General features: G+C 43.2%; 1 protein-coding gene across 1 annotated transcript; it reads left to right on the top strand.

Moving 5' to 3' along the window:
- The first annotated feature begins 12,570 nt into the window (after positions 1-12,570).
- On the top strand, positions 12,571-26,745 carry man1b1a (mannosidase, alpha, class 1B, member 1a). The gene is given in 15 exon segments (XM_029689186.2): positions 12,571-13,060; positions 13,974-14,117; positions 15,880-15,988; positions 16,140-16,387; positions 16,578-16,714; positions 16,863-16,984; positions 17,133-17,324; positions 17,463-17,611; positions 18,641-18,829; positions 19,142-19,332; positions 19,516-19,636; positions 19,809-20,003; positions 20,564-20,695; positions 21,646-21,680; positions 21,682-26,745. Coding segments are annotated over 14 exon segments (2,094 nt in total). The 5' UTR covers positions 12,571-13,060; positions 13,974-14,015; the 3' UTR covers positions 21,854-26,745.
- The last annotated feature ends 356 nt before the right edge of the window (positions 26,746-27,101 follow it).

Raw genomic sequence — 27,101 nt, 5'->3', positions numbered from 1 at the left:
TTCTGTACTTTGCTTTGTTTCAAATTTGATCAACTATAGCCCGAAAAACTATAGGTTTCTTGAAAAGAAAAGGTTTCTTGTAAGTAAAGCAGTTTATTCTGGAACCAAGTGCTTAAGTCTCTCTAGGCAGACATGTTGCCTCCCACAATGGAAACAAGGTTTCAGTTTCCATAGAGATGTAGAATCTTAATTTGAGCCAGGTTGCTACAGAAGGAAGATAATCCTGCAGCAACAGGGAATGTGAATTATTATGTGGAGTATAATTAATGGGCATTTTTGTATGGTTGATTTAAAAAAATGTACGGTAAAATCGAGTCTAAAAATGACAAACATCAGAAGCTTTTTTAAATACACTACAAGTTTGACATTTCCTGTCTTGCATGAACGTTCTCATAAAGGTGATCAAATGAAGATCCTATCTGTAAGCCTAGGATTTTCGAGTGTGAAACTGGATTTTCGAAATTGTTTTCTTGGAAATTCTAGGGATAATAAGGAGGCTTGCGTCTTCTGACCATTGGCAATTTTAGCATTTAAATCTTGGTGGGGCAACAACAACAAACATGGGGTATGCATGCCAGCAATGCCACTACACAACACAACACTAAACAATACATGAATTGCACAATAATGGTGACAAACGGTGCCCACAAACTGTTAGATCCTACATAAAGCTGTCCCCAACAGCAGTCCCAACACCTTACCACTGCTACACCTGGCTATCAGCGGAGCCTTGTCTGGCAGCGAAACAGTTCATTTAGCCTCATTTACTGCCTTTCAAAAAAACATTGCTGTTATGGCTGACTTGATTTGCCAAATGTGGTTTCTACTGACAATTGAGACGTACAAACTATGGCTTAAGGGAGCCACGAGCGGATAAGAGGCAATCCCTAATTTCGATTAAGACATTAATGAGCGAGCTAGGACGAACATAGTCGATATAACTATTTGTTCAGCACTTTTGAAATGTACAGCAACAGAATTCAGAACATGGGCTGTTCTTACAGTGTTCTCCCTGTACACCAAGTCAGAACCGTAGGATAAATAAAAGGGCATATTCGATGATTACATTTCTCAAAAACAGGTTATTGGCTACATGTGCACCACCAAGTCAGAACTGTAGGCGAAATTAAGAGGTGAAAATAGACCAAATTATTAGAGTGAGGCACATGGGCTACTAACAGCTTACTACACAACATACACTTAGTATTACTTTCTTAGCTACAGTATACATATCTCCCTGGCATATTACATCAATTATACAGCAGCATACAAGACATTTTTGGACTCAACTTGTTGTGCTGTGCTCACTTGAACAGGAAGGTGGCTTCAGGTCATAGCCTTAGAAAGAAGCCAGAGCTCCGGATTTACAATTCCGAGTTGGATGAAAGTTCAAAGCTTATTTTCCCAGATGTAGCATTTTTCCAAGTTCCCAGTTGTCTTGAACTCACAAAACAGTTGTTTTGAGCGCGGCACAAATCATGCTTCATTGACAGCATGGCCAATGTTGAATGTTTATCATTTTAAACTAGGAAAAGAGACCCTTAATCTAAGACTTGGGACCACACAGCCACTCCACTGAATAGCAGTCTAATGATTGCTTTGCAATGCTTGCAGCCACTGATTCCTTCCAAACCACTCATTGTTGAGTTTGCAACTTATGTAATATTCAATGGCCGATGAGCACCGATACGTTTTTATCTATAATTTCTCTTCATATGACAAGCATTAAAACGGATTTGCCAGTAGATTGTTCGACTTGATTCATGATGATGACCACTAGCTAAGATTTTGAAAGTATGATGTTGTCAAAGCTACTGTAGATATCACGTGATTTGACATAATTTTATCTGTGGCCAATGACCTTGAGCCTTCTTGGATGGGCACTTCTAATGTCACTCTATGGCAGCACCAAAGGGGCTTGAATTTCCAAGCTCTACCCTTAGACTTGGTGGTGACGAAGTGTCCCCATGAGTGACAAAACACTGAGCCAATCACGGCGCAAAGCTCTGTATTTTTGCTAGCCAGCAGCATATCACCCTGCATCCCACTGCTGGTCTAAAACAGAACTCAATGCCCCAGGGCCTGTGTAGGGTGCCGTCTTTCAAATGGGACGTTAAACGGGTGTCCTGACTCTCTCTGGTCATTAAAGATCCCATGGCACTTATCGTAAGAGTAGGGGTGTTAACCCCGGTGTCCTGGCTAAATTCCCAAGCTGTCCTTCATAGCATCATGGTCACCTAATCATCCTCAGCTTAGAATTGGCTCATTCATCCCCCTCCTCTCCCCTGTAACTATTCCCAAGGTTGTTGCTTTAAATGAGAACGTGTTCTCAGTCAACTTACGTGGTAAAATGTTTTTTAAATTCTGCTGGCCCCACCACCACGTACGTATAGGTATGTACTTGCCCCACCACCACAGAAATCACTGAGCTTGGAGCTGCCTTACTCAAGAAAACAAAAAAAGGGACCATGTTTGTATGAGGCTTTATTAACTCAATTAAAAATATATTTTTTACATTGTTTGCGAACTGATATGTGACATCTATTAATGCCAAAATAGCATGCAAAACAGGCAGCACCCCCCCAGCAAATAATGTTAATTATTTGCTAGAAATGTAGGGCTCAAAACAGGTAGGGCTCTGCCCCGAATGGAACCAAATCAGAGACGCAGGTAGGAGCAAGCCCATGTAATGCTTTGTAGGTTAGCAGTAAAACCATGAAATCAGCCCTAGCCTTAACTGGAAGCCAGTGTAGGGAGGCTAGCACTGGAGTAATATGGTACAATTCTGGGGTTCAAGTCAAGTTTCTAGCAGCCGTATTTAACACTAACTGAAGTTTATTTAGTTCTTTATACAGGTAGCCCGTGAGTAGAGCATTGCAGTAGTCTAATCTGTAAGTGACAAAAGCAAAGATTTGTTTTTCTGCATCATTTTTAGAAAAAAAGTTGCAGATTTTTGCAATGTTATGAAGATGGAAAAAAGCTGCCCTTGATATGTTCATCAAAAGAGAGATCAGTATCCAAGGTAACACCGAGGTCCTTCATAGTTTTATTTGAGATGACTATACAACCATCAAGATTAATTGTCAGATCAAACATCAGATCTTTTTGTTTCTTGGGACCTAGAACAAGCATCTCGGTTTTGTCCGAGTTTAAAAGTAAAACATTTGCCGCCATCCACTTCCTTATGTCTGAAACACAGGCTTCCAGGGAGGACAATTGTGGGGCTTCACCATGTTTCATCGAAATGTAGAGCTGTGTGTCGTCTGCATAGCAGTAAAAGTTGACATTGTGTTTCCGAATGACATCACGAAGAGGTAGAATATATAGTGAAAACATTTACATTTACATTTAAGTCATTTAGCAGACGCTCTTATCCAGAGCGACTTACAAATTGGTGCGTTCACCTTAAGACATCCAGTGGAACAGCCACTTTACAATAGTGCATCTAAATCTTTTAAGGGGGGGGGGGGGGTGAGAAGGATTACTTTATCCTATCCTAGGTATTCCTGAAAGAGGTGGGGTTTCAGGTGTCTCCGGAAGGTGGTGATTGACTCCGCTGTCCTGGCGTCGTGAGGGAGTTTGTTCCACCATTGGGGGGCCAGAGCAGCGAACAGTTTTGACTGGGCTGCGCGGGAACTGTACTTCCTCAGTGGTAGGGAGGCGAGCAGGCCAGAGGTGGATGAACGCAGTGCCCTTGTTTGGGTGTAGGGCCTGATCAGAGCCTGGAGGTACTGAGGTGCCGTTCCCCTCACAGCTCCGTAGGCAAGCACCATGGTCTTGTAGCGGATGCGAGCTTCAACTGGAAGCCAGTGGAGAGAGCGGAGGAGCGGGGTGACGTGAGAGAACTTGGGAAGGTTGAACACCAGACGGGCTGCGGCGTTCTGGATGAGTTGTAGGGGTTTAATGGCACAGGCAGGGAGCCCAGCCAACAGCGAGTTGCAGTAATCCAGACGGGAGATGACAAGTGCCTGGATTAGGACCTGCGCTGCTTCCTGTGTGAGGCAGGGTCGTACTCTGCGGATGTTGTAGAGCATGAACCTACAAGAACGGGCCACCGCCATGATGTTAGTTGAGAACGACAGGGTGTTGTCCAGGATCACGCCAAGGTTCTTAGCGCTCTGGGAAGAGGACACAATGGAGTTGTCAACCGTGATGGCGAGATCATGGAACGGGCAGTCCTTCCCGGGAGGAAGAGCAGCTCCGTCTTGCCGAGGTTCAGCTTGAGGTGGTGATCCGTCATCCACACTGATATGTCTGCCAGACATGCAGAGATGCGATTCGCCACCTGGTCATCAGAAGGGGGAAAGGAGAAGATTAATTGTGTGTCGTCTGCATAGCAATGATAGGAGAGACCATGTGAGGTTATGACAGAGCCAAGTGACTTGGTGTATAGCGAGAATAGGAGAGGGCCTAGAACAGAGCCCTGGGGGACGCCAGTGGTGAGAGCGCGTGGTGAGGAGACAGATTCTCGCCACGCCACCTGGTAGGAGCGACCTGTCAGGTAGGACGCAATCCAAGCGTGGGCCGCGCCGGAGATGCCCAACTCGGAGAGGGTGGAGAGGAGGATCTGATGGTTCACAGTATCGAAGGCAGCCGATAGGTCTAGAAGGATGAGAGCAGAGGAGAGAGAGTTAGCTTTAGCAGTGCGGAGCGCCTCCGTGATACAGAGAAGAGCAGTCTCAGTTGAATGACTAGTCTTGAAACCAGACTGATATGGATCAAGAAGGTCATTCTGAGAGAGATAGCGGGAGAGCTGGCCAAGGACGGCACGTTCAAGAGTTTTGGAGAGAAAAGAAAGAAGGGATACTGGTCTGTAGTTGTTGACATCGGAGGGATCGAGTGTAGGTTTTTTTAAAAACAAAAAGGAAACCTCGACGAACACCGAAACGCACAATCGATTTGTCAGAGGACAAACCATCCACAGAGACGAACTGAAATCTTTCCTACAGATAAGATCTAAACCAGGCCAGAACTTGTTCATGTAGACCAGGCCTGGGCAAAGGTCGGCCCGCAACCTGATTCAATACGGCTCAAGGAATCATGCTCAGATCACATAAAGAATTTGCGATAGTAAAGTTTTGAAAAACGTATTTGTTATTCAAATTAAAAGCCCACTGAAAACTCTCCTTTATGTAATGATTCAACTCCCACCGCTTGTGGACATTTATTAATTAAAATGACTTTTTCAAAGATTTCAAAGAAAAAGAAAGTAGACAGTGAATGTAGGGTGTTCCAGCAAGAGGTATCAGGGAAAGCTGTGTGTCTTTTTGCACATCAGATGTACAGCCTTGTCAAAGCTTTCAAGGGAAAATTACTCCGCCTGACCCGCGAAGTAGAAGCCAACAATCTCACCCACATTCTGACGCTACTAGTCTGTTCCCTATCAGATGAGCTTATCGATCTTCAGTCTGATGCAGTGATTGGAGAACTATTCAAAACAATGTCACTGACGAGGTTCTATGCATCTCTCGGTGAACAAAGCTTTCCCGTGATTAGGAGTCATGCTCAGATGTTTGTACTGTTTGGGTCAACAAGTCAAGACACAGATCATCTCTTACTGACTCTCACCTCTCAGCAAGCCTGTGCATAGCGACGTCAGAAACTATACCTGACTTCACTGCTCCAGTCAATGCCTATCAGAGACTTCGCTCCCCACACTGATTGAGTTGTTTAAATGTAATGTTGAGGTCTCTCTCTTTCTTGTGTTTTTATATACCCGTTAACAAGGGTTCTGTCCGTGGTGCTGAATGCACAGTGTACTTTTCCCTCCGTGTAGTTCATTGCATGTTGAACAATGAAAATACCTACCAGAAGGAGAACATGGATGTGGTTTATTTCTGTGCATGTTAAAAAAGTAACGTAAGTTGTATATCTGGATGTGATTTATAGTAGATATCTGTCAACACAGTCATACACATGATGTATAATCCTGTAATATGATTATGGCCCACGTTGGCAAAAATATATTCTATATATTTAAAAGGCCATTTACCACCTTCACGAGTGCAGTCTCAGTGCTATGATGGGGTCTAAAATCAGACGGGAGTTTTTTGTATACATTATTTGTCTTCAGGAAGGCAGCTTTTTCTAATGTTTTTGAGAGGAATGGGAGATTCAATATAGGCCAATAGATTTTTACATTTTCCAGGTCACGGTTTGGCTTTTCAGGAGAGGCTTTATTACTGCCACTTTTAGTGAGTTTGGCACACATCCGGAGGATAGGGAGCCATTTATTATGTTCAACATAGGCGGGCCAAGCACAGGAAGTAGCTATTTCAGTAGTTTAGGGTCCAGTAGGCAGCTGGAAGGTTTAGAGGCCATGACTATTTTCGTGAATGTGTCAAGAGATACGGGATTGAAAAGCAAGTGTCTCCATTGATCCAACGTCCTGGCAGTTCTGTGCACAGGACATCTGAGTTTTGGAGAAATACACAGATTTAAAGAGGAGTCCGTGATTTGCTTTCTAATGATTATTATATTTTTGTTGAAGAAGCTCATGAATTCATCACTGCTGAAGTGAAGCCCATCCTCTCTTGGGGAATGCTGCTTTGTAGTTAGCTTTGCGACAGTATCAAAAATAAATGTAAGATTCATTTCATTCTCCTCAATTAGGTCGGAAAAGTAGGCTGATCGTGCAGCAGTGAAGGCTCTTCGATATTGCATGGTACTTTCTTTCAAAGCTAGTCGGAAGACTTCCAATTCTGTGCAGTGGATTCCGTTCCAATTTTCTGGAAGCTTGCTTCAGGGCACTGGTATTTTCTGTATACCAGGGAGCTAATTTATTGTGCAAATGTGTTATGTTTTTAGAGGTGTGACTGCATTTAGGATATTACGCAAGGTTACATTTAGATCCTCGGTGAGGTGGTTAATGACAGCTGCCTCTGATTGGGAACCATACCAGGCCAAACACATAGAACTAAAACACACAGAACAAACATAGAATGCCACCCCCCCAACTCACGCCCTGACATGAAAAAGGAACTAAGGTCAGGACGTGACATATGGAGACATGTTGGACAAAACCTACTGAGTTGATGATCGCGTCGAAAGCCTTTTCGATGTGAATAATGAAGTCACCAAAAATTGGAATATTATCTGCCATGACTACAAGATCCGATAGGAATTCAGGGAACTGTAAAACAGTAACTATAAAAAGTGATTGAGTAGTCTGCATAGATTTCATGACCAGAAGCTCTAAAGATGAAAACGCAGTCATTTTTGGGGGGTTAAATTGAAATTTGCAGACTAAATGTTAGCAACCCTTCCGCCTTTGCGGGATGCGAGGGGGATATGGTCACTCCAGAGAACACGTTTCCACTGCTCCAGAGTCCAATGGCGGCGAGCTTTACACCACTCCAGCCGATGCTTGGCATTGTGAAAGGTGATCTTGGATTATGTTCGGCGTCTCGGCCATGGAAACCCATATCATTAAGCTCCCGACAAACAGTTCTTGTGCTGATGTTGCTTTCAAAGGCAGTTTGGAACTCTGTAGTGAGTGTTACAACCGAGAACAGACCATTTTTACACACTAAACCCTTCAGCACTTGACGGTCCCTGTTGGTTCTGTGAGCTTGTTTCCACGTCACAATAACAGCACCTACAGTTGACCCAGGGCAGCTGTATTTGACAAACTTACTTGATGGAAAGGTGGCATCCTATGAATGTGCCACGTTGAAAGTCACTGAACTCTACAGTAAGGCCATTCTACTGCCGATGTTTGTCTATGGAGATTACATAGCTGTCTGCTCGATTTTATACACCTGTGGTGGCTGAAATTGCCAACTAATTTGAAGGGGTGTCCACATACTTTTGTATGTACAGTATAGTGTATGTTCGTCAAAATAGAGATCAGGGTCCAGAGTATTACAACACTTTTAAAACAATGACCTGCACACAAGATCGGCAAATTAGACAATAGATGGTATGGGCATACTTGTCTAGAACAAATCAATCCGTTTATATTGTCATGACAAAGTATATTTGTCTTTGTCTCTGCCAAGGCAGCAGCTACTCTTCCTGGGTTCCAAACACATTATGGCACTTACTGTATATCACACATAAAACAAAAGATAAAACAGTACATCATATAACATTATCACACCACTACATATCTACAATACAAAATGTATAATACCACCATACAACAATATTACAATGTATGTGTGTGTGAGCCTGTGTGTCTCTGTGTGTCTCTGTGTGTCTCTGTGTGAGCCTGTGTGTCTCTGTGTGTCTCTTCACAGTCCCCGTTGCTCCATAAAGTGTATTTGTATTTGTTTTTAGAATCTGATTCTGCTGCTTGCATCAGTTAGCTGATGTGGAAAAGAGTTCCATGTAGTCATGGCTCTATGTAATACTTTGTGCCTCCCATAGTCTGTTCTGGACTAAGGGATTGTGAAGAGACGACAAAGTCAATCTCTCCTCCACTCTCTGTGTACATTTAAGGGCCAGCCCTGCTGCCCTGTTCTGAACCAATTGTAATTTTCCTATGTCCCTCTTTGTGGCACCTGACCAAACAACTGAACAGTAGACCAGGTGCGACAACACTAGGGCCTGTAGGACCTGCCTTGTTGATAGTGTTCTTAAGAAGTCAGAGCAGCTCTATATTATGAACAGACTTCTCCACATCTTAGCTATTGTTTTGACCATGACAGTTTACAATCCAGTGTCACTCTAAGCAGTTTAGTCACCTCAACTTGCTCAATTTCCAAATTATTCATGACACAATTTAGTTAAGGTTTAGGGTTTAGTGAATGATTTGTCACAAATACAATGCTTTTAGTTTTTGAAATATTTAGGACTAACTTATTCCTTGCCACCCATTCGGAAGCTGACTGCAGCTCTTTGTTAAGTGTTGCAGTGATTTCAGTTGTTGTGGTAGCTGACGTGTATAGTGTTGAGTCATCCGCATCCATAGACACACTGGCTTTGCTCAAAGGGGCCTAGACAGCTGCCCTGGGGAATTCCTTATTCTAGCTGGATTATGTTGGAGAGGCTTTCATTAAAGAACACCCTCTGTGTTCTGTTAGACAGGTAACTCTTTATCCACACGATAGCAGGGGACATAAAGCGATAACACATACGCTTTCCCAGTAGCAGACTATGATCAATAATGTCAAAAGCTGCACTTGTCTAACAAAATAGCTACCACAACCTTTTTATCATCAATTTCTCTCAGACAATCATTAGTCCTTTGTGTAAGTGCCATGCTTGTTGAATTCAAATCTAAATAAAATAAAATTGCATTTGTCACATGCACCGAATTCAACAGGTGAAAATGCTTACTTACAAGCTCTTAACCAACAATGCAGTTTTAAGAAAATAAGAGTTAAGAAAATATCCTCTCAGGGATCGCGGACCGCTAGCGGTTCACCTGTGACAACATTCGGTGAAATTGCAGAGCGCCAACTTCAAAATAAGAAAATCTAAATAGTAAACACTCATGAACATACAACTGTCTTACATCATTTAAAAGCTTAACTTCTTGTTAATCCAACCACGTTGTCAGATTTCAGAAAGGCTTTACGGCGAAAGCATACCATGTGATTATCTGAGGACAGCGCCCCACATCAAAATACTTTTTCAACAAGCACCGTCTTCACAAAAATCACAAATAGCGATAAAATAAATCACTTACCTTTGAATATCTTCCTCTATTTGCAATCCCAAGGGTCCCAGCTACACAATGAATGTTTGTTTTGTTCGATAAAGTACTTCTTTATATCCAAATAGGTCTGTTTAGTTGACGCCATTGATTTCAGTAATCCACTCCTTCAACATGCGTACAAAGGAATTCAAAAAGCGACCGGTAAACTTCATCCAAACAAGTCAAACAATGTTTCTAATCAATCCTCAGGTACCCTAATATGTAAATAAACTATAATATTTCAGACGGAAAGAACGCTGTTCAATAGAAAAGGAAAATAACAAAGAGCGCGCCCTCATTCACGCTCGCCAAAAGTCTACCTGTCCTGATGAGAACACCTTGAATAACCTACAACTACTTGTTCGTTTTTCAAGAAACAAGCCTGAAACCCTTTCTAAAGACTGTTGACATCTTGTGGAAGTCATGAGAACTGCAATCTGGGTCCTATTTATTTGTATATCCCATAGGCTAGTATTGAAAAGGCCCATGACCTCAAATAATGTACTCACATACATTATTTTTAACAGTTTTAGATACTTCAGAGTGTTTTCTAGGCTTCTGGGCCTGAGTAACAGGCAGTTTACTTCAGTTTACGTCAGTCATCCGGAAATTCAGCTCCCTTGCCTTACTAAATAAACTAAAGTAAAAAGGTAACACAATAAAATAACAATATACAGGGGGTACCAGCACTGAGTCAATGTGCGGGGGTACGGGTTAGTCCAGGAAATTGACGTAATAAGTACATACATGTAGACACGGATACATTGAATATGCAGCGAGTAGCAGCAGTGTATAAAAAAGGGGGGGGGGTCAACGCAAATTGTCCGGGTAGCCATTTCATGAATTGTTCAGCAGTTTTATGGCTTGGGGTTAGAAGCTGTTTTAAGGAGCCTTTTTTTCGACCTAAACTTGGCGCTCCTGTACCGCTTGCCATGCGCTAGCAGAAAGAACTGTCTATGACTTGGGTGACTGGATTCTTTTTGGGGCCTTCCTCTGACACCGCCTAGTATAGAGGGCTTGGATGGCAGGAAGCTTTGCCCCAGTGATGTACTGAGCCGTACGCACTATCCTCTGTAGCGCCTTACTGTCGGATGCTTCAACACTGCCTTTTTTGTATATTTTATAACCATGTATTGTTACCACTGTATCATCAAAGGTATTATCTAAGTGAGTTCCTGAGATAGTCAGAATATGAATGTCATCTGTTACTATAAGTTATTGATTTCATGAACCTTGTTTCTTAGGCTACTTACTGTATGTTAATGTGGGCTATTTTTTAGCACTATTCTGGGAAGAGTATCAGAAGTAGACATGCCCATGTTATTTATGGTTGAGCTAATAGTGCAGGGTGAGGTGACAACAGTGGACTTCCTACTAGGGCACACTGCCTCAGTTCTAACAGTATATCTCTGGTTCATAGGCACATGATTACTGCATACAATAGTTGTAGGATCAACAGAGGCATTCAGGGCAGTTAGAGCGACAGAAATTAGGTTACTTACATTGTGTCTGTCAATGTCCCTGGGATAATGTACATTTGCTGCAGCATTATCACAACTCAGCGACACAATGGTATGAATTAACTGAGCTGGTCTTGGGACATATATATTTCGCTTAGATATGCTCAATCTAAATAGTGTACCAAATGATTCAACTCAGTTTCTCCTTCAAGTACCATCTGACAATCCGCCCTGTGTGTCTGGGAAACGTGGGAAAGGGCTGTTGTTGCCATAGCAACGTACTCTGCACTTGCTCTGTGCAGAGGCCAACTGCAAGTTGAAATCGGTGAGATAGACTCCTAAATTGACAGTCCCGTTCTTTAGGCGATTTTACAGCTATCTACTTCACATGCAGATACTGACTTTGCTATTATTGTGTGTAGTTTGCTTGCTAACTAGCAAGCCTAGAGAGAGAACATTGCATTGTGGATTTTGTAATCGACTTGAGCTGCAACAGATTTCCACAACAATTTTCACATGTTGCTACCAACCTTGTTATAATGAGAAATTACAAAACATATTGTTTTCACCAGTGGGAGGCTTCTCAGAGGACGGGGAGGACCATCCTCCTCAGTAAATGTATTTTTATTTTTATAGTGAAACATTGTGCTAGCTACGTGTGTGGAAAACATTTCATCACAAGTAAGACATTGTAACTCCATTCACTATTTGTAGCTGTATAGTCTGTTTGCTTGTGTTGTTGGTCTTGGCTAGCTTAATGTTCCGGTTGGAACATGGCATGGGAAAGATAATAAACAAAAGTTAAATAAACCATTTTTAAAAATATTGCAAAAGTTCCAAAATAATAAAGACATTTCAAATGTCATATTATGTATATATACAGTGTTGTAATAATGTGCAAATAGTTCAAGGACAAAAGGGAAAATAAATAAACAGAAATATAGATTCTATTTTCAATGGTGTTTGTTCTTCACTGGTAGCCCTTTTCTTGTGGCAATGGGTCACAAATCTTGCTGCTGTGATGGCACACTGTGGTATTTCACCCAGTAGATATGGGAGTTTATCACTCACTAACTCTCTCAAGTGTCTGCTAATACCTTCATGAAAACAAGCATGATGGAAGCCCTAAAATATTACGTTTTTCTGAGTAGTGAGCGGGCATTGTTGAAAAGTCATCTTTAGACATATTGTACTTTTCTTAAATGTAGTTTTGTAATTGACTAAAACAAGAGGACAACAACAAAATTGAGTTTGAAAAGGTCATGTTTTTACTGTGAGCCAATTGGGTAATAAGCACAGGGTTATATTCCCCACAGGCGGGCAATAACCACAGGCTTATTTTCCCTACGGGCGGGCAGGCCCGCGACATCTCGCAGCCAATGATGACGCGGCCTCGCGTCATGTGACCCACACTGAACTGTCCGGGGTTGGTGGAGTTTCCAAAATAACAATCTCCGTCAACCGGGGTACCGGACCTTGCGAAACAAATACGCCCATTGGTGAGCTGTCACTTTTTGAGGATGCAAGCTGCTATCAGCTAACCACAATTTTCACCAGTGGCGGTTAGTAAAATTTACCAGACTGGGCACCCGAACCTAGATAAACGTTGGTCTTTACAAAACCGCCCACTGTTTGGAGGCGAAAAAAAGTAAGATAGAGGCACTAGAGGCAGCTGTCGAAAGGCTAGCTATCGTAAGCTAACAATATATAGTAGCTAGCTTGACATGTTGTTACTGGGGAAATGAAAGGGATCCTCTCTCTCTTCACTTGCGAGAAATGTGGATCAATTGTCAACACTTTGATAGCTAGATTTCTAATGTTGTAGGTTATAGGATAGGTAGGTAGCTAGCTAGAGCTAGCTCACCATGACTCGCTCTTCCTAACGCGCCCGGAGAGAATACAGTCAGTGTGACAACAACGGAGGCTAACGTTCGCTACCTGGGTACAACGGGAAAAGGTAAGCTTACGGTGCACTTTTGAGTGACATAGCTAGCCAAAGAACTAAAAGGTTCCTACTTTTGTCTGTGATATAGCTGTAGCTGGTTAGCGACACATCGTCAGCCAACTAGCTAGGTATGATTCATAACTCCTAGCTAACTATATTGATCATTTTTAACTCCAAGACAAGACAGATTGTAAAAAGCCTTTTGGAGTTATAAATCATAGCTAGCCAGCCAACCAACTAGCTAGAATTTAATTTATTTTGGTGAACAGACATATACAACAAAATGTACAATGTGGACCCAGAGGCTATCACTTGAAAGTATGAATTAAAGCGCTTGTTTCCAAAGTGGTCCTCGATGGTAAAAACAATAACACATATAATGGTTAAAAGGCAAGACAAAATTACAAACAACCAATACATGAATTTATGTTGACATCCTTAGAAGTGGAACGATTCACTGCACTTCTCCCTAACCTTAAAAACAACCATATTAATTTAACATGAAAACAATCGCTTCATTGCACGTCATACCCATCATTAAAATAAATACACCTGGCCAGCAGTGGGTGCAGTGGAGTGGTTTCTCTTACTTAGACACAACCGTGTCCAAATTAAAACCTTTGCCTGCCTTTTAAAGCTATTTCTAATTTTTTTGATCTACAAGCGGGCTAATTCCATAGACAACAAGTTCAGTTGCTATCTAACTGGCCTTGATGCCTTAATTATTACTCTTAGTTCAAGTAATGTTAGCTAGCTAGCTGACAATAAAAAGCCATCTTGTGGACATTGAAACAAACTAAATGAAATAATGAGTCAAATGGACCCTTAACCTAAAGGAAGAGTTGAGACACTCCTGTTATTTTTCCTCTACCTTTTTTAGGTCAATTAATCCTAAAACTATTCCCTTCTCTTCCCCATCCCTCAGGCCAGCGTCTTTGACATATGACGGTACCACTCAGCTGGAGAGATGTACTCACCATCTAGAAAGGACTTCATCGCGTTGACCCTCAGTGACCAACACAGCCGCAGCTACAACAACGGAAAGCACCGCCGCCAGTCCTGCTGGAGGGTGAGTATTATTTATTTCAAGCCCTTGTCCTGCAGCCACTTTCTCACAACAGTACTGTGAACTGGGGCCATATGTATCAAGCAACTCTGAGTAGGAGGGCTTATCTACGATCAGTTCCCCCTGTCCATTTAATCTTATTCAGTGTGATCTAAAAGGCTAAACTGCACCTAAATCAGCATGTCCTTGTGTTTGCTGTCCTTCTTTCAAACTGGTTTCATGTTTCACTCTCGAAGGAAAACCCCCTGACAAAAGGTAGTGTAGCCTGCCTCCTCCAGTCAAGCAATGAGATGCTTCCAGATAGCTTGTTGGTACTTTCTTGTTGATTGAAAGATAACTGATTGAGAGATCAACATGGACTAGAGCTGTTGTAAAATGTTTATTAAACAGAAGCAAACGGAATGAAACGGAGAGGGACCTACCTGAATTTATCCAATAGGAACTTTTGTTTAGCTAAGTTTGCTTACATTTGGTTCTTAAACGGTAAACTGTTTCTGTAATGAATACGCCCCTGGTTTTCAGGTGCTTGACAGAACCAGGAGAGATGTGCTTTTTAAACCTGCCATTAGTTTGTGTCGTATATGCTGGTGCAATATGCAACAAATCATAGCAATGATGAATGTAAGGAGTATGGCTTCTAGTAGTTTTCATTGGTATAGGGTAGACTAGGCTATGTCTTCTTGTGTATTGTCTTATTTAGATGGGATCCAGTGACAGTCTCTTCTGAGACAGTGGTGCATTGTTTTCCTTCATGGCTCACTGATAATTGCTCAGATAGGTATTTGTGGCTCAACACAAGTGTTAATTAGGCTAAGTTGCCAACAGTACTTGCGTGTAGCCTGTTGGGCCTCTAGCTATTTTTTGTTGTCTCCCATGAGAGAGCATCCCTCTATCCTCACTGCTTGCTCGCAAATATCAGTTTGTGGAAAAAACAACCATCTAGAGATGTTGGCGTTGTACCGGGCAAGTAACACAATAGCTTACACAGTGTTTGTCAAAAGCTTTGATCTCTCATGGTGATCTGGTATGGGGAAATGAGCTACGGTCCTACTGTCATTTGAATTGACCCTTTGCTAAGCCCTGCCCCCTTGGCTACTGTTGCAAGCTCAGGCAACATTTTCTCAGTTAACACTGGCGAAATCCCCTTTTTAATACACAATGAAATTAAGCACATACAACCCCTTGCTAATCAGGAATCTCTTGGGTATGTTGTGGTGAACTGTCATTACAATTGCTTCAAGGGAACCTGGTAAAATTATGTTTGTAGTGTAGCTAGCCACTGGAGGGCTTTGAATGCACGCTACATGCAGTCTAAACTACTAAGCCCTTTGGGAGCTAATCAGTGCTCTCAAATCGTTTGCTGATTTCGACAGCAGATGATTTATATTCATGATATAGACAAGTTCTATTAAGTGGCTAGCTAGCATTAGCAACATTTGGTGGTCAACGAGACTGAAAGCTAGCTAACAAACGATGTGACTGAAGTATAATTTAGGATTTTTTTAAAATACGCCAACAGGCTCTGCAGTTCAGGAATCACAGTGGCAAGTACCCCAGGTATACTTTTAAATTATTTAGCCATTTACTGGCTTGCATCATGCGTCTCTAACATGAGCTTGTCCGAGGTGTCAGACTCGTCGACAGTTGCTATCCACATTGGAGCGCTGCAATTGGTTGCCCAAAATTCCGTGGCCAGGCTTAGCGAAGGATCAATTGATAGATGTTAAATTGCTTTTGAGTGCTTATTTTCCTCTCTCCTCTGTAGAAGTGGAAGCAGCTGTCTCGGCTGCAGCGCAGTCTCATCCTCTTCCTGCTAGCTCTGCTGCTGATATGTGGACTTCTCTTCTACCCAAGCTTCTCAGAGCAATGGGGAGGTAGGCCTCTTTCCCCACTCTCACTCGCTGTTAGTCTTTTGTATTTGCATGCTGCTATTGATGTTTCACAGCATGCTCCTGTGCTTTGTATTGACGTGTGTGTGTGTGTGTGTGTGTGTGTGTGTGTGTGTGTGTGTGTGTGTGTACTCAGGCATGTCGGACAAAGCGGCAAGGGAGGACTGGGATGAAGACTGGGAAAGAGGCCTGAAACCCGTCCCTCCAGGAGTAAACCCTGTGGCTGGCCCAGCTGGAGGTCCGGCTGTGGGCCTGGCTGGTGTAGCAGTCGGCCCAGAGTTGGACCCAGGGTTGGGTCTAGCTGTGGCTCCAGGACTCATACCAGAGGTCATTCCAGAACCCCGGAGGCCAAAGGTCCCCTCTATACCCAAACCTCCAGCCAAGGTCAGGACCAGTCTGGCTATTGCACTAGTCTTAACTACTTTGATAGTTTTTATTAAACATAAAACCAAACAACCATTCAAGTGATTCTGGGTCCAAGAACAGACAGTGAAGCAACTGTTTTGGCTGTCCTTCAGCGCCTTTGTCAGAACTTGCTGTAATGTATTCTAATTAACTCTGTTTACCTATGTAGAAGAGACCATTCCCCAACAAGAGAGGCCCTCCAAGCCTGCAGAAGGAGCGGAATGTATCAGATTCACTGGTAAAACCAGCTGAGAAAGTGCCAGTGGAGAAAGCTGAAGAGAAGGAGGGAGAGAAGCCTCTTGTCAGGTAAAAACCTATTGTCAACCGTCAACGACACTTGATATCGAATTCAACTCTTTTGCCCAATCGGGATCATTCTGCGGTAATTCTGTTATTACTATTCATCTACAGCTCCATGTCCTTTATATGTGTTATCTGTGTTTCATACACGTAGCTGGCGAGGAGCCATGATCGAGGCTGACGAGGCTACAGAACCCCCACCCTCTGCCCATGAGAAGGATGCCGCTGTGCCTCCTGTGCCAGTCAACCCTGAGGACACAGCCCCACTGGCACCAGGTAAGTCTCTGCCACACGCACCATCTCACACCCTCACCCATACCGCACACCCTCACCCACTCCAGAGCTTGACCAGCTGTGGTGTCTTTGGCTTCCGAAATATAAATGTTTGTGTGTGTGCTTGAGAGAATGTGCTTACTGTGTGTAGTTTCAGTGAAGCCTGTGGACAGGCTGGAGATGGTGCGAGAGGCCTTTAGGCATGCCTGGAAGGGCTATAAGGAGTTTGCCTGGGGTCATGATGAGCTCAAGCCTGTGTCTAAGTCCTACGGGGAGTGGTTTGGCCTGGGCCTGACTATCATTGATGCTCTGGACACAATGTGGATCCTGGGACTGAAAGAAGGTAACTTGGCCTCCTAACACAAAAACAGACACACCCCGCTCTCTCTTTACCAATTGCTTCTCTGTATTTGCTGCTGTCAAACAGAACCCAAGGCTGAATTTCTCTCTGTCTCCCTCTCTCTCGCCCGCTCGCTCACAGAGTTTGAGGAGGCGAGGAAGTGGGTGGAGACTGAGTTGTCATTCTCTAAGAATGTGGACGTGAACCTGTTTGAGAGCACCATCCGGATCCTGGGAGGCTTGCTAAGCACCTACCACCTGACCGGCGATGAGATGTTCCTGGAGAAGGCTGTGAGTGACATGGGAAGGAAGGCTAGGACAGATTGGGCGACTAGAATATGGTCTCTACTTTTTCTTCTCTACCTCCATCTCTCCTTTCACCCTTTCAATCCCACTATTCACTGATCCTTAGGGCTTCTGGCTGACACACACCCTGAGTGTACAAAACATTAGGAACACTGACCAGGTGAAAGCTATGATCTCTTGTTGATGATACTTGTAAAATCCACTTCAGTCAGTGTAGATGAAGGGGAGAGGACAGGTTAAAAAAATAAGATTTTTAAGCCTTGAGACATGGAGTGTGTATGTGTGCCATTCAGAGGGTGAATGGGCAAGACAAAAGCTGGAATTGACTTTATACGGGGTATGGTGGTAGGTGCCAGGCGTACCGGTTTCAGTGTGTCAAGAACTGCAACGCAACGCTGGCTCAACTGTCTCCCGTGTGTATCAAGAATGGTCCACCACCCAAAGGACATCCAGCCAACTTGACACAACTGTGGGAAGCACTGGAGTCAACATGGGGCCAGCATCTCTGTGGAACGCTTTCGACACCTTGTAGAGTCCATTCCCTGACGAATTGAGACTGTTCTGAGGGCAAAAGGGGGTACAACTCAATATTAAGAAGATGTTTGGTATACTCCGTGTACATCAGAGCAGGAAAAATGCTCTTCTCTTCCCACATGGGAATACCACGAGCAAATTCTTTTTTAATTCAAACCGGTCATAAAAGCTCAATGCAAAGTTGTTTACTAACTGGTGATGCGCAAGTTAGATAAATATGAGATCAACCTTTTTTTTTATCACCCACCTAAATTCAAACATCAACCAATGTTCAAATTCTTCTTTCTAAATAAATCACTGAAAACCTCAAATTGTATCTACAAACTTAGTACGTTTCATTGCCTGAGGTTATGGTAAATGAATGGAAAGTAAAAAATCTGAAGAATTAATGAGTCAGACAAGCACTTAATTGAATGATCTAATTTACTAATGAGGATTGATAGCTATGTTCTCAACTTTCCTTCCCTTGTGCTCTTGTAGAAAGATATTGGCTTGAGGTTGATGCCTGCTTTCAAAACCCCCTCCAAGATCCCCTTCTCTGATGTGAACATTGGGAAGGGCACGGCCCACCCCCCTCGCTGGACGTCCGACAGCACCCTGGCCGAGGTCACCAGTGTCCAGCTGGAGTTCAGAGAGCTCAGCCGCCTCACCCAGGACCCGCAGTACCAGGTGATGCCAGAGAGGGGGGCTCTATGTATCGTGTCATGTGTCGACTACGTTTTTTATTTTTGTATAATTTTTTTTCAGACCGTGATCTCTGTTATCTGTCAACAGATGACTCCCATTGAAAAACCATTGTCTCAATACGTAATTTTCGGACACAAAATCTCTGTCCGGACGTATAGGTTGAAATTTGAGGAGTTTAACTTGTTATTGCATAGGTTTGAATTTGAGAAGGTGTTCCGTTGCAAAACGTTTTTTCTACAGTCCGCTCTAATGAATATGACCCAAGTCTTTATCAACCTGCCTGTGCATCCCTAGGAGGTGGTGAATGAGGTGATGAGGCTGGTCCATAAGCTGCCAGGGAAGCATGACGGCCTGGTGCCCATGTTCATCAACACCAACAGCGGCCAGTTCACCCACAAAGGAGTCTTCACCCTGGGGGCCCGGGCTGACAGCTACTATGAGTACCTGCTCAAACAGTGGATCCAGGGAGGCAAGACAGAACCAGAGTAAGCACCTTCCTATCCTTTTTGCCTTTAAGATGGCATGGACACGGAGGACCTGATCCTAGATCAGCTCGCCTACTCGAGAGGCTTTATGAATACAGGCCCAGATCACATATGATTAGAGTGCTTTGAGGAGACTGCCGGATTACAGATAAACAAATAGATATTGATGGGTGTGTTGTTCAGTCTGTTGGAGGACTACCTGGAGGCGATAGAGGGGGTCAAGAAGCACCTGCTGAGAACCAGTGGACCCAGAAAGCTGACCTTCGTAGGGGAGCTCAACCACAATCGCTTCAACCCCAAGATGGTGAGAGACTACACAGAACATCCATACCAATACACACTGTATGTACTACTTTACATGTTTACAATAAACACTCGCTCGCTCACTCTCTCTCCCCCCTCTCGCACCCTCTCCTTGTCCCTCTCTGCCCCCGTCCCCCTCTCTCTCAATCTGCCTCTCGCTCTCTCTCTCTCAGGACCACCTGGTGTGTTTCCTGCCTGGCACGCTTGCGCTGGGTGCCCACAATGGGCTGCCGGAGGATCACATGGAGCTGGCCCTGCAGCTGATGGAGACGTGCCACCAGATGTACATCCAGATGGAGACGGGCCTGAGCCCCGAGATCGCCCACTTCAACCTGCAGCCCTACGACGGGCGAGACGTCGACGTCAAGGTGGGTTCTACAGGAAGAAATCGAGAGCATCCCAGATGGCACGCTGCTCTCTATTTCGTGCACAACATAGGGAATAGGGTGCGACTTAGGGCACTGTGTGTGAGATATAGATGTATTTGGCTCCTACTGTATGTCTTCCAATCCTAGTGTACTTTGAAGCGCGTCTTATTTCTCTGTCTTGCACTAAATCCTTCTCTAGAGATGTTTAATGGCGGAGTAACCGGAGTCAAGTGTGGCTCTGTGGCGTAATAAAGATGAAACCGGCTCTGATCTTTGTTTTCCCCTCACTGCTGGAACTAACCCTCTAAACTTTACAAATGTGTCTCGTCAGTTCTTAAGGTCGTTTGAAAATGTACATTTGATTTCGGTTGTAACTGCTACAGCGCACCAACATCTCCAATCAAAGCGTACAAAGATGTGCTCGCCTTCACTTTACCGTCAATGTTTATGCCTGCGCCTCAAATGGCACCCTATTCCCTAAAAGTAGTGTGCTATATAGGGGATGGGGTGCAATTTGGGACGCACCCCCAATGTGAGTTTGCAAGTCTTTTCTCCCCCAGCCTGCAGACAGACACAACCTCCTGAGACCAGAGACCGTGGAGAGTCTGTTCTACCTGTACAGGTTCACTAAGGACGCCAAATACAGAGACTGGGGCTGGGACATTCTAGAGAGCTTCAACAAATATACCAGGGTGAGTCCCAACGTCTTACTGTACGCTAGACAGCACAGCGACGCCACCTTCACTGATCTGTTACGTCTGATAACTTGCCAAACATTCATTGGGTAGATCAACAGTTGTTTGGCAACAATGGTACTGCGCTGACTTTGTCTGATTAACCCACTAACAGTCAGAATTGATCTTAACAATAACTATAACCCTGTGGTCCATGTTGACTTCTTCTTCCTGGGCAAGTCTTAATTACTCAATTCTACACCTAGCTAAGGAGTTTTGTGGTTGAAGAAGCGCTATTTTTGAAGTTTGAAATGTGCCTGAAAACTATAGCTAGCTAGCTTGGTTGTTAGCTGAGCCAATCCCACTGGCTGCATGATGAAACGAGCTCAATTCTGAGAACAGTCCCGTCATTCTGTGGAGTATGACTTCCATCAGCCAGCTGGATGCCTTGCTCCAAGTTAAATCATTGATGTCTGTAAGGTGTGTGTGTGCTAACGACAACACGTTTGATCACCTGATTGACTGGTGGTGTATGGGTTCTGCCAGCCGGTGCATCTGCCTGCTCTTTCATAGCGCGTCAATGCCAGAACGCCATCATTTTAAAAAAAAAATTAAAAAATTTAAAAAATTAAAACCGGTCCTACTTTCATGCAGCTGCAGAGGAATCTTTATTATTATATATATACATATATTATATATGTTCCACAATTTGGATGACAGACAACTCATGGAAACACGGTTGCATTAGAAAGAAGCCATCTGTCGGAAGACAATTGTGTGAGTACTTGAATTTCTCAATTAACATAATCATCTCGAGCTGTTATACCAAGCTGCCTTCTCAAAGGGATCCAGCTTGACACTCGCTGTGGTGGTGGTGGTGCACAGTCAAAGACCGTTTTGTAAATGGGGTTTCGTTTGGGTTTCCTGTGTTACTCGCTGCTTCCCCTCATGCTCGTCTTCCTATCCAGGTGCCAAGTGGAGGCTACACTTCCATCAGTAATGCGCGACCCCGTGAACCCGGGTCCGAGGGACAAGATGGAGAGCTTCTTTCTGGGGGAGACGCTCAAGTACTTCTACCTGCTGTTTTCAGACGACCTGGAGCTGCTCAGCCTGGACAAGTACGTGTTCAACACAGAGGCCCACCCACTACCCATCTGGCAATTGCCCCCTGTCTGAGACAGGAGGTGATGTCATAGAGAAGTAGCCTACCAATGAGATCCCAGGATTTGAACTTCCTAGCTGTTGCCTTCTCAAGGGATCCAGCTTGACTCACTGTGCACAGTAGAAGACAAACTCGTCAATGGGTTTTCAAGTGGAGAGGTTTTCCTTGGGGGGGGGGGGGGGGCATAGAGCTGGCCTCTTGTACAAAGCTTTTGTAGTTTGGAGTAGACACACTTGAGAATCTTGATGGCTTGCTGTTCAGTTTAAAAGAAACAAGAAGAACGATGGTCTACAGAATCAGCTCAACGGAAACTAGACTGAGACTCCCCCAGGTGCCAGTTTGATTCTTTTCTAACACTAAAAGTAGTATAATCCTCTCCCCCCCGACCCGCTGACGATGGATATGTAATAAGGTGGAAGTACCAGATAATTATGCTTTCCCATTGATTTGTCCCATACATTTATGTTAGAGCATTGTTTACCCTGAAGGGAGTACTGAATACATGGGTTGCATTGTTGAGAGCCTTTAATGGGAGGTGAAACACTCCTAACCCATAGGTCTTTCAGGAGTTCCTCTCCTTGAGAGCCATTACCACAGAAATAGAATGAGTAGAATGGGCGTCGCCATTTACGTCAGTTAATCCATAATGGGTGGACTGGCGGCCATTTTGTGTGTTCATTCTATTTCTATGAGCCTTACACCACTAGTTACTACTGTCGATGTGGAGGACCAATTGAAGTAGCCTATAGTACCGTGACTGTTGAAGCTCCTGTGGTGAAAAAATGCTTTGCACTTTCATCTCTAAAATGTAAGGATTGGTCTTTTTGTATATTTAAGTGACGTGGGAGTAGATTTGAGTAGTGATGCATGCAGGTGATTCTGCGTGCTTTAGCTGAATAGATAAAAACCAACACTGATGGCCTATGAATGAAATGCCATTAATCATTGTTGCACATGGGACCACAGCCTACAATGACAGTTTATTTTTCATTTTTAAATGTATTTATTGATTTTGTTTTTGTGTTTTTCATGATGACTTATAACAAGTCTAACCCTCATGTTTCATGGGATTGTATGAAGGGTAATTGGGAACGTAATCGAGGTAATGAAGTAATGGCACGTTTGTATACTTTTAAATGTGATTTCTCCAATGCCGACATGAGTCGTGTAAATAACTCTATATTAATGTGTTATGAGAATTTGAGTTATGAGAATTTCATGCATATTTCATTCGGGACCATGTGTCTGTGTATTCGTCTCATCGTGAGGGAGTTAAGGTTTGTGCAATCGACTTGTAGGCAAGTCTCATGACTGAACTGCGACATTTTGGGTTCTAGATTAATCGACTTGCCACAGCCTAATTAGTGTGCTGCCACTGAGAATTCTCATGTTTGGGTTCTGGGTAGAATATATTCTTGTTGCTTGAATTAAATCTGTTACAAAGCCAGACTCATTATCAGTCAGAATTAATACCAGAACTAATGAATATAGACTAGTAAGAGTCTATGAGAAGGGTTCTTGTTTTCTTGAGGTGTTGGCGATATTAGGCTGATGGCTAGTTAAGCATACCTACAGAGCTCTCAATCATGAATGGTTGTTTCTCCCAATTTTATGCCGTGCCTGTTGAAGATGTCCACGGTAGTCACTGAGTGTACAAAACATTAGGAACGCCTTCCAAATAAAGTCGTGCCCCCTTTTGCCTTCCGAACAGCCTCAGTTTGTTGGGGCATGGATTCTACAAGGTGTCTAAAGCGTTCCACAGGGATGCTGGCCCATGTTGACTCTACAAGGTGTCTAAAGCGTTCCACAGGGATGCTGGCCCATGTTGACTCTACAAGGTGTCTAAAGCGTTCCACAGGGATGCTGGCCCGTGTTGACTCTACAAGGTGTCTAAAGCGTTCCACAGGGATGCTGGCCCATGTTGACTCTACAAGGTGTCTAAAGCGTTCCACAGGGATGCTGGCCCGTGTTGACTCTACAAGGTGTCTAAAGCGTTCCACAGGGATGCTGGCCCGTGTTGACTCTACAAGGTGTCTAAAGCGTTCCACAGGGATGCTGGCCCATGTTGACTCCACAAGGTGTCTAAAGCGTTCCACAGGGATGCTGGCCCATGTTGACTCCACAAGGTGTCTAAAGCGTTCCACAGGGATGCTGGCCCATGTTGACTCTACAAGGTGTCTAAAGCGTTCCACAGGGATGCTGGCCCATGTTGACTCCAGGGATGCTGGCCCATGTTGACTCCAGGGATGCTGGCCCATGTTGACTCCAGGGCTGCTGGCCCATGTTGACTCCAATGCTTCCCACAGTTGGGTGGTGGACCATCCTTGATGCACATTGGAAACTGAGCGTGGAAAAAACCAGCAACGTTTCTTTTACACACTCAAACTGGTGCGCCATTTACACACTCAAACTGGTGCACCATTTACACACTCAAACTGGTGCGCCTGGCACCTACTACCATACTCTGTTCAGAGGCACTTCAATATTTAGTCTTGCCCATTCACCCACTGAATGCCACACACACATGTCTCAATTGTCTCTTGTAATCATGTTTTTTAACCCGTCTCCTCCTTCATCCACACTCACATTGAAGTGGATTTAACAAGTGACATCAATAACGGATCATAGCTTTCACCTGGATTCACCTGGTCAGTCTGTTTTGGAAAGAGCAGGTGTCCCTAATGTTTTGTACAAAGTGTATATAGTTAATGGTTATGTCTTGTAGAGCGTTTTGGCAAGGGAGGTGTCTTTTATAGCTCACTATTTGGGAGGTTTCAAGTAAAATTATTGCGTAACAAGTGTAAATATTTTATGGGCATTCTTTTTAAATGGTCTCCTGAATGTTGTGATTGTGTTCCCCTTCTGGCGTGTTAAATGCCCAGTGCAGTCAAAAATGTGATTTCTGTGTTTTTATATGTATTTCCACATTTATGAGGTTCGAATAATATTGTGAAAATGAGAATGCCCTTTTAGTGTAAGAGCTGCTTGAAGTTGGCCTGAAATTTCAGCCTGTTTTGATGGCTTGGCCTTTCCATGGTGACCTCACCATGGGGTAAATTAGTTAGACTAATAAGATAGAGTTTCAAGCCTTTGCCAATATCAGACCCCTCCCAGACAGTCCTAGTGAAATTCTATTTTGCTATTTGCTAAAAAAAATATATAGTTTTATTTTCATTGACTATTTTAATTGATAACAATCACAGTAAGGTACTTAATTGTTACCCAGAAATTATTTGATATTGAGATAAAAACTGCTGCATTAAACCTTTTTAATGGTGCTTCTCCCAGTATGAAATATAGACCTCTCCAGAGAGGTGGAGAGGAGGCGTTCATCCCAAATAGCAGCCTATTCCCTATATACCAGAGCCCTGGTCAAAAGTAGTTCATTATATAGGGAATTGGGTACCATTTGAGACCGTTTGTCCTGAAGTCACACTTTGGCTAACATTAATTGTTTAATTTCATAGCCCTTATATTGTGCTTCTTTAAGCATTTTTAACTATAATTCTTCTAGTTGATCAACTGCTTTAAAAACAATACATAGGTTGTGCTTTGCAAAATGATCATAACTCATTACAGTAGGCTATATTTCATAGGTCGATTTCTGAACCCAAATCCTGACCAAAACCATCAGGATTTGAGTCAGCAGAATTGTCCCTGCATCAGTGTTTGGGCAGAACCCTCCTCCACACGGTCTGTCATCCACAGCACAGCTTACCTTCCCTACCACCTTTTGTGGTGTGTTGGAAGTCATTTTAACGTTGTGCCTTCTATAGCAACTAGCGTTTGGCAGCTTCCTCACTCCCAGAGATTGTCTGCTGTTCCTGTAATTGCTTCTCAGCTTTGGCCCCAGTCAGACTTTAAACTCAATCAAATATTCATGATCGCCATTGGTGCTTAGTTGGTGTGAGTTTTTTAAAAGATTGGAGGAGACTAAAGACATGAGAAAAGGAATGTAGTCATTTGTCACCATGGCGATCACTTCGATACACAATTCAGAGTTTCAGAGGTCCTTTTATATTTAACACATCATTACATGGCCATAATGAATTTATCGGGTTGGAAATGAAATATCTACATGGAGAGAAATGAGAGGGAGGATAAAAAGTCAAAATAAGGGGTGTTTTTTTTGTTGTTTCTCCAACGTGACCTTTAACAGTGTGTGGTAAAATGGAAATGTGTTTTTTTTGTTGTTTCTCCAACGTGACCTTTAACAGTGTGTGGTAAAATGGAAATGTGTTTTTTTTGTTGTTTCTCCAACGTGACCTTTAACAGTGTGTGGTAAAATGGAAATGTGTTTTTTTGCATATCTGTTATTAGGGTTTAGTGTTTACTCAAGGGCAGCGACAGATTTGTTTTCCATAGTCGTCTCGGGGATTTGAACTAGCAACCTTTTCGGTTCCTGACTCAACGCTCTAACTGGTAGGCTGAAAGAAAGAAGAAATTTAGAAACTCACTGAAATTACTTGTTTTAAAAGGCCCTACAAAATATAAAATGTTGTCCACTCAATACTGCTTTATAGATTGAAAACGTTGCTCTCCCATGTAGCAATCTGTTGGTGGAGATTGCAAATATGACCCTTGCGTCCTAGACCAAAGACATGATTAATAGTGTTTTGTGTTCTCACAATCAAATTCATTGAACTGTTTAAGAAGTAGCGTCCATTAGAGAAGGGTCAAATCTTCCCCCCAAAGACTACTAAGCCCGGCAATTTCTTCATGAAGATAGTGGTCACAGGGATTGCCTTGCCGTTGAACTGCTACCTATTAAGCTTGACTTTGAAGAATCCTTTCATCTCTCTAAGATTGTCACGCCACAAGACTGTAATATTATCCACACTGCTGTTGTAAGTCCAGCCGCAGCTTCTCTCTGTCATTTGGAACGACAATAAAGATTTTAAACTAAGCCCCGTTGATCTTGTTTTCCTTTCCGTGAATAGATTCGTACCCTCCAGTACATAAAGTCTCATTGATTGATTATTGTATGGCATTAGCAAGTTGAGCATTTCTGTCCTTGTTAATGTACATCTATGTAAACTCCTGCCTGTTGGTACTTTTAACTGTGACTTCCTGGACCGAGCCAAAGGTCAAATACTTAATTATGTAGAATATAGATCATTTGATTCTGGTTAATGACTCCATAGTTCATACCTTTTCTCTTCTGGCTTGTCACAGGGCACCTATGATGTATTTCACAGAGCTACAGTATCATGCAGAGGACATTATTAGTCATGTATTGAAACTTTTGATCTGGGGGTTTAT

The sequence above is a fragment of the Oncorhynchus nerka genome, linkage group LG19, assembly GCF_034236695.1.
Source record: "Oncorhynchus nerka isolate Pitt River linkage group LG19, Oner_Uvic_2.0, whole genome shotgun sequence".
NCBI classification, from domain to species: domain Eukaryota; kingdom Metazoa; phylum Chordata; class Actinopteri; order Salmoniformes; family Salmonidae; genus Oncorhynchus; species Oncorhynchus nerka.
The sequence above is the reverse complement of the archived record's forward strand: the minus strand, read 5'-3'. Positions and strand labels throughout refer to the sequence as shown.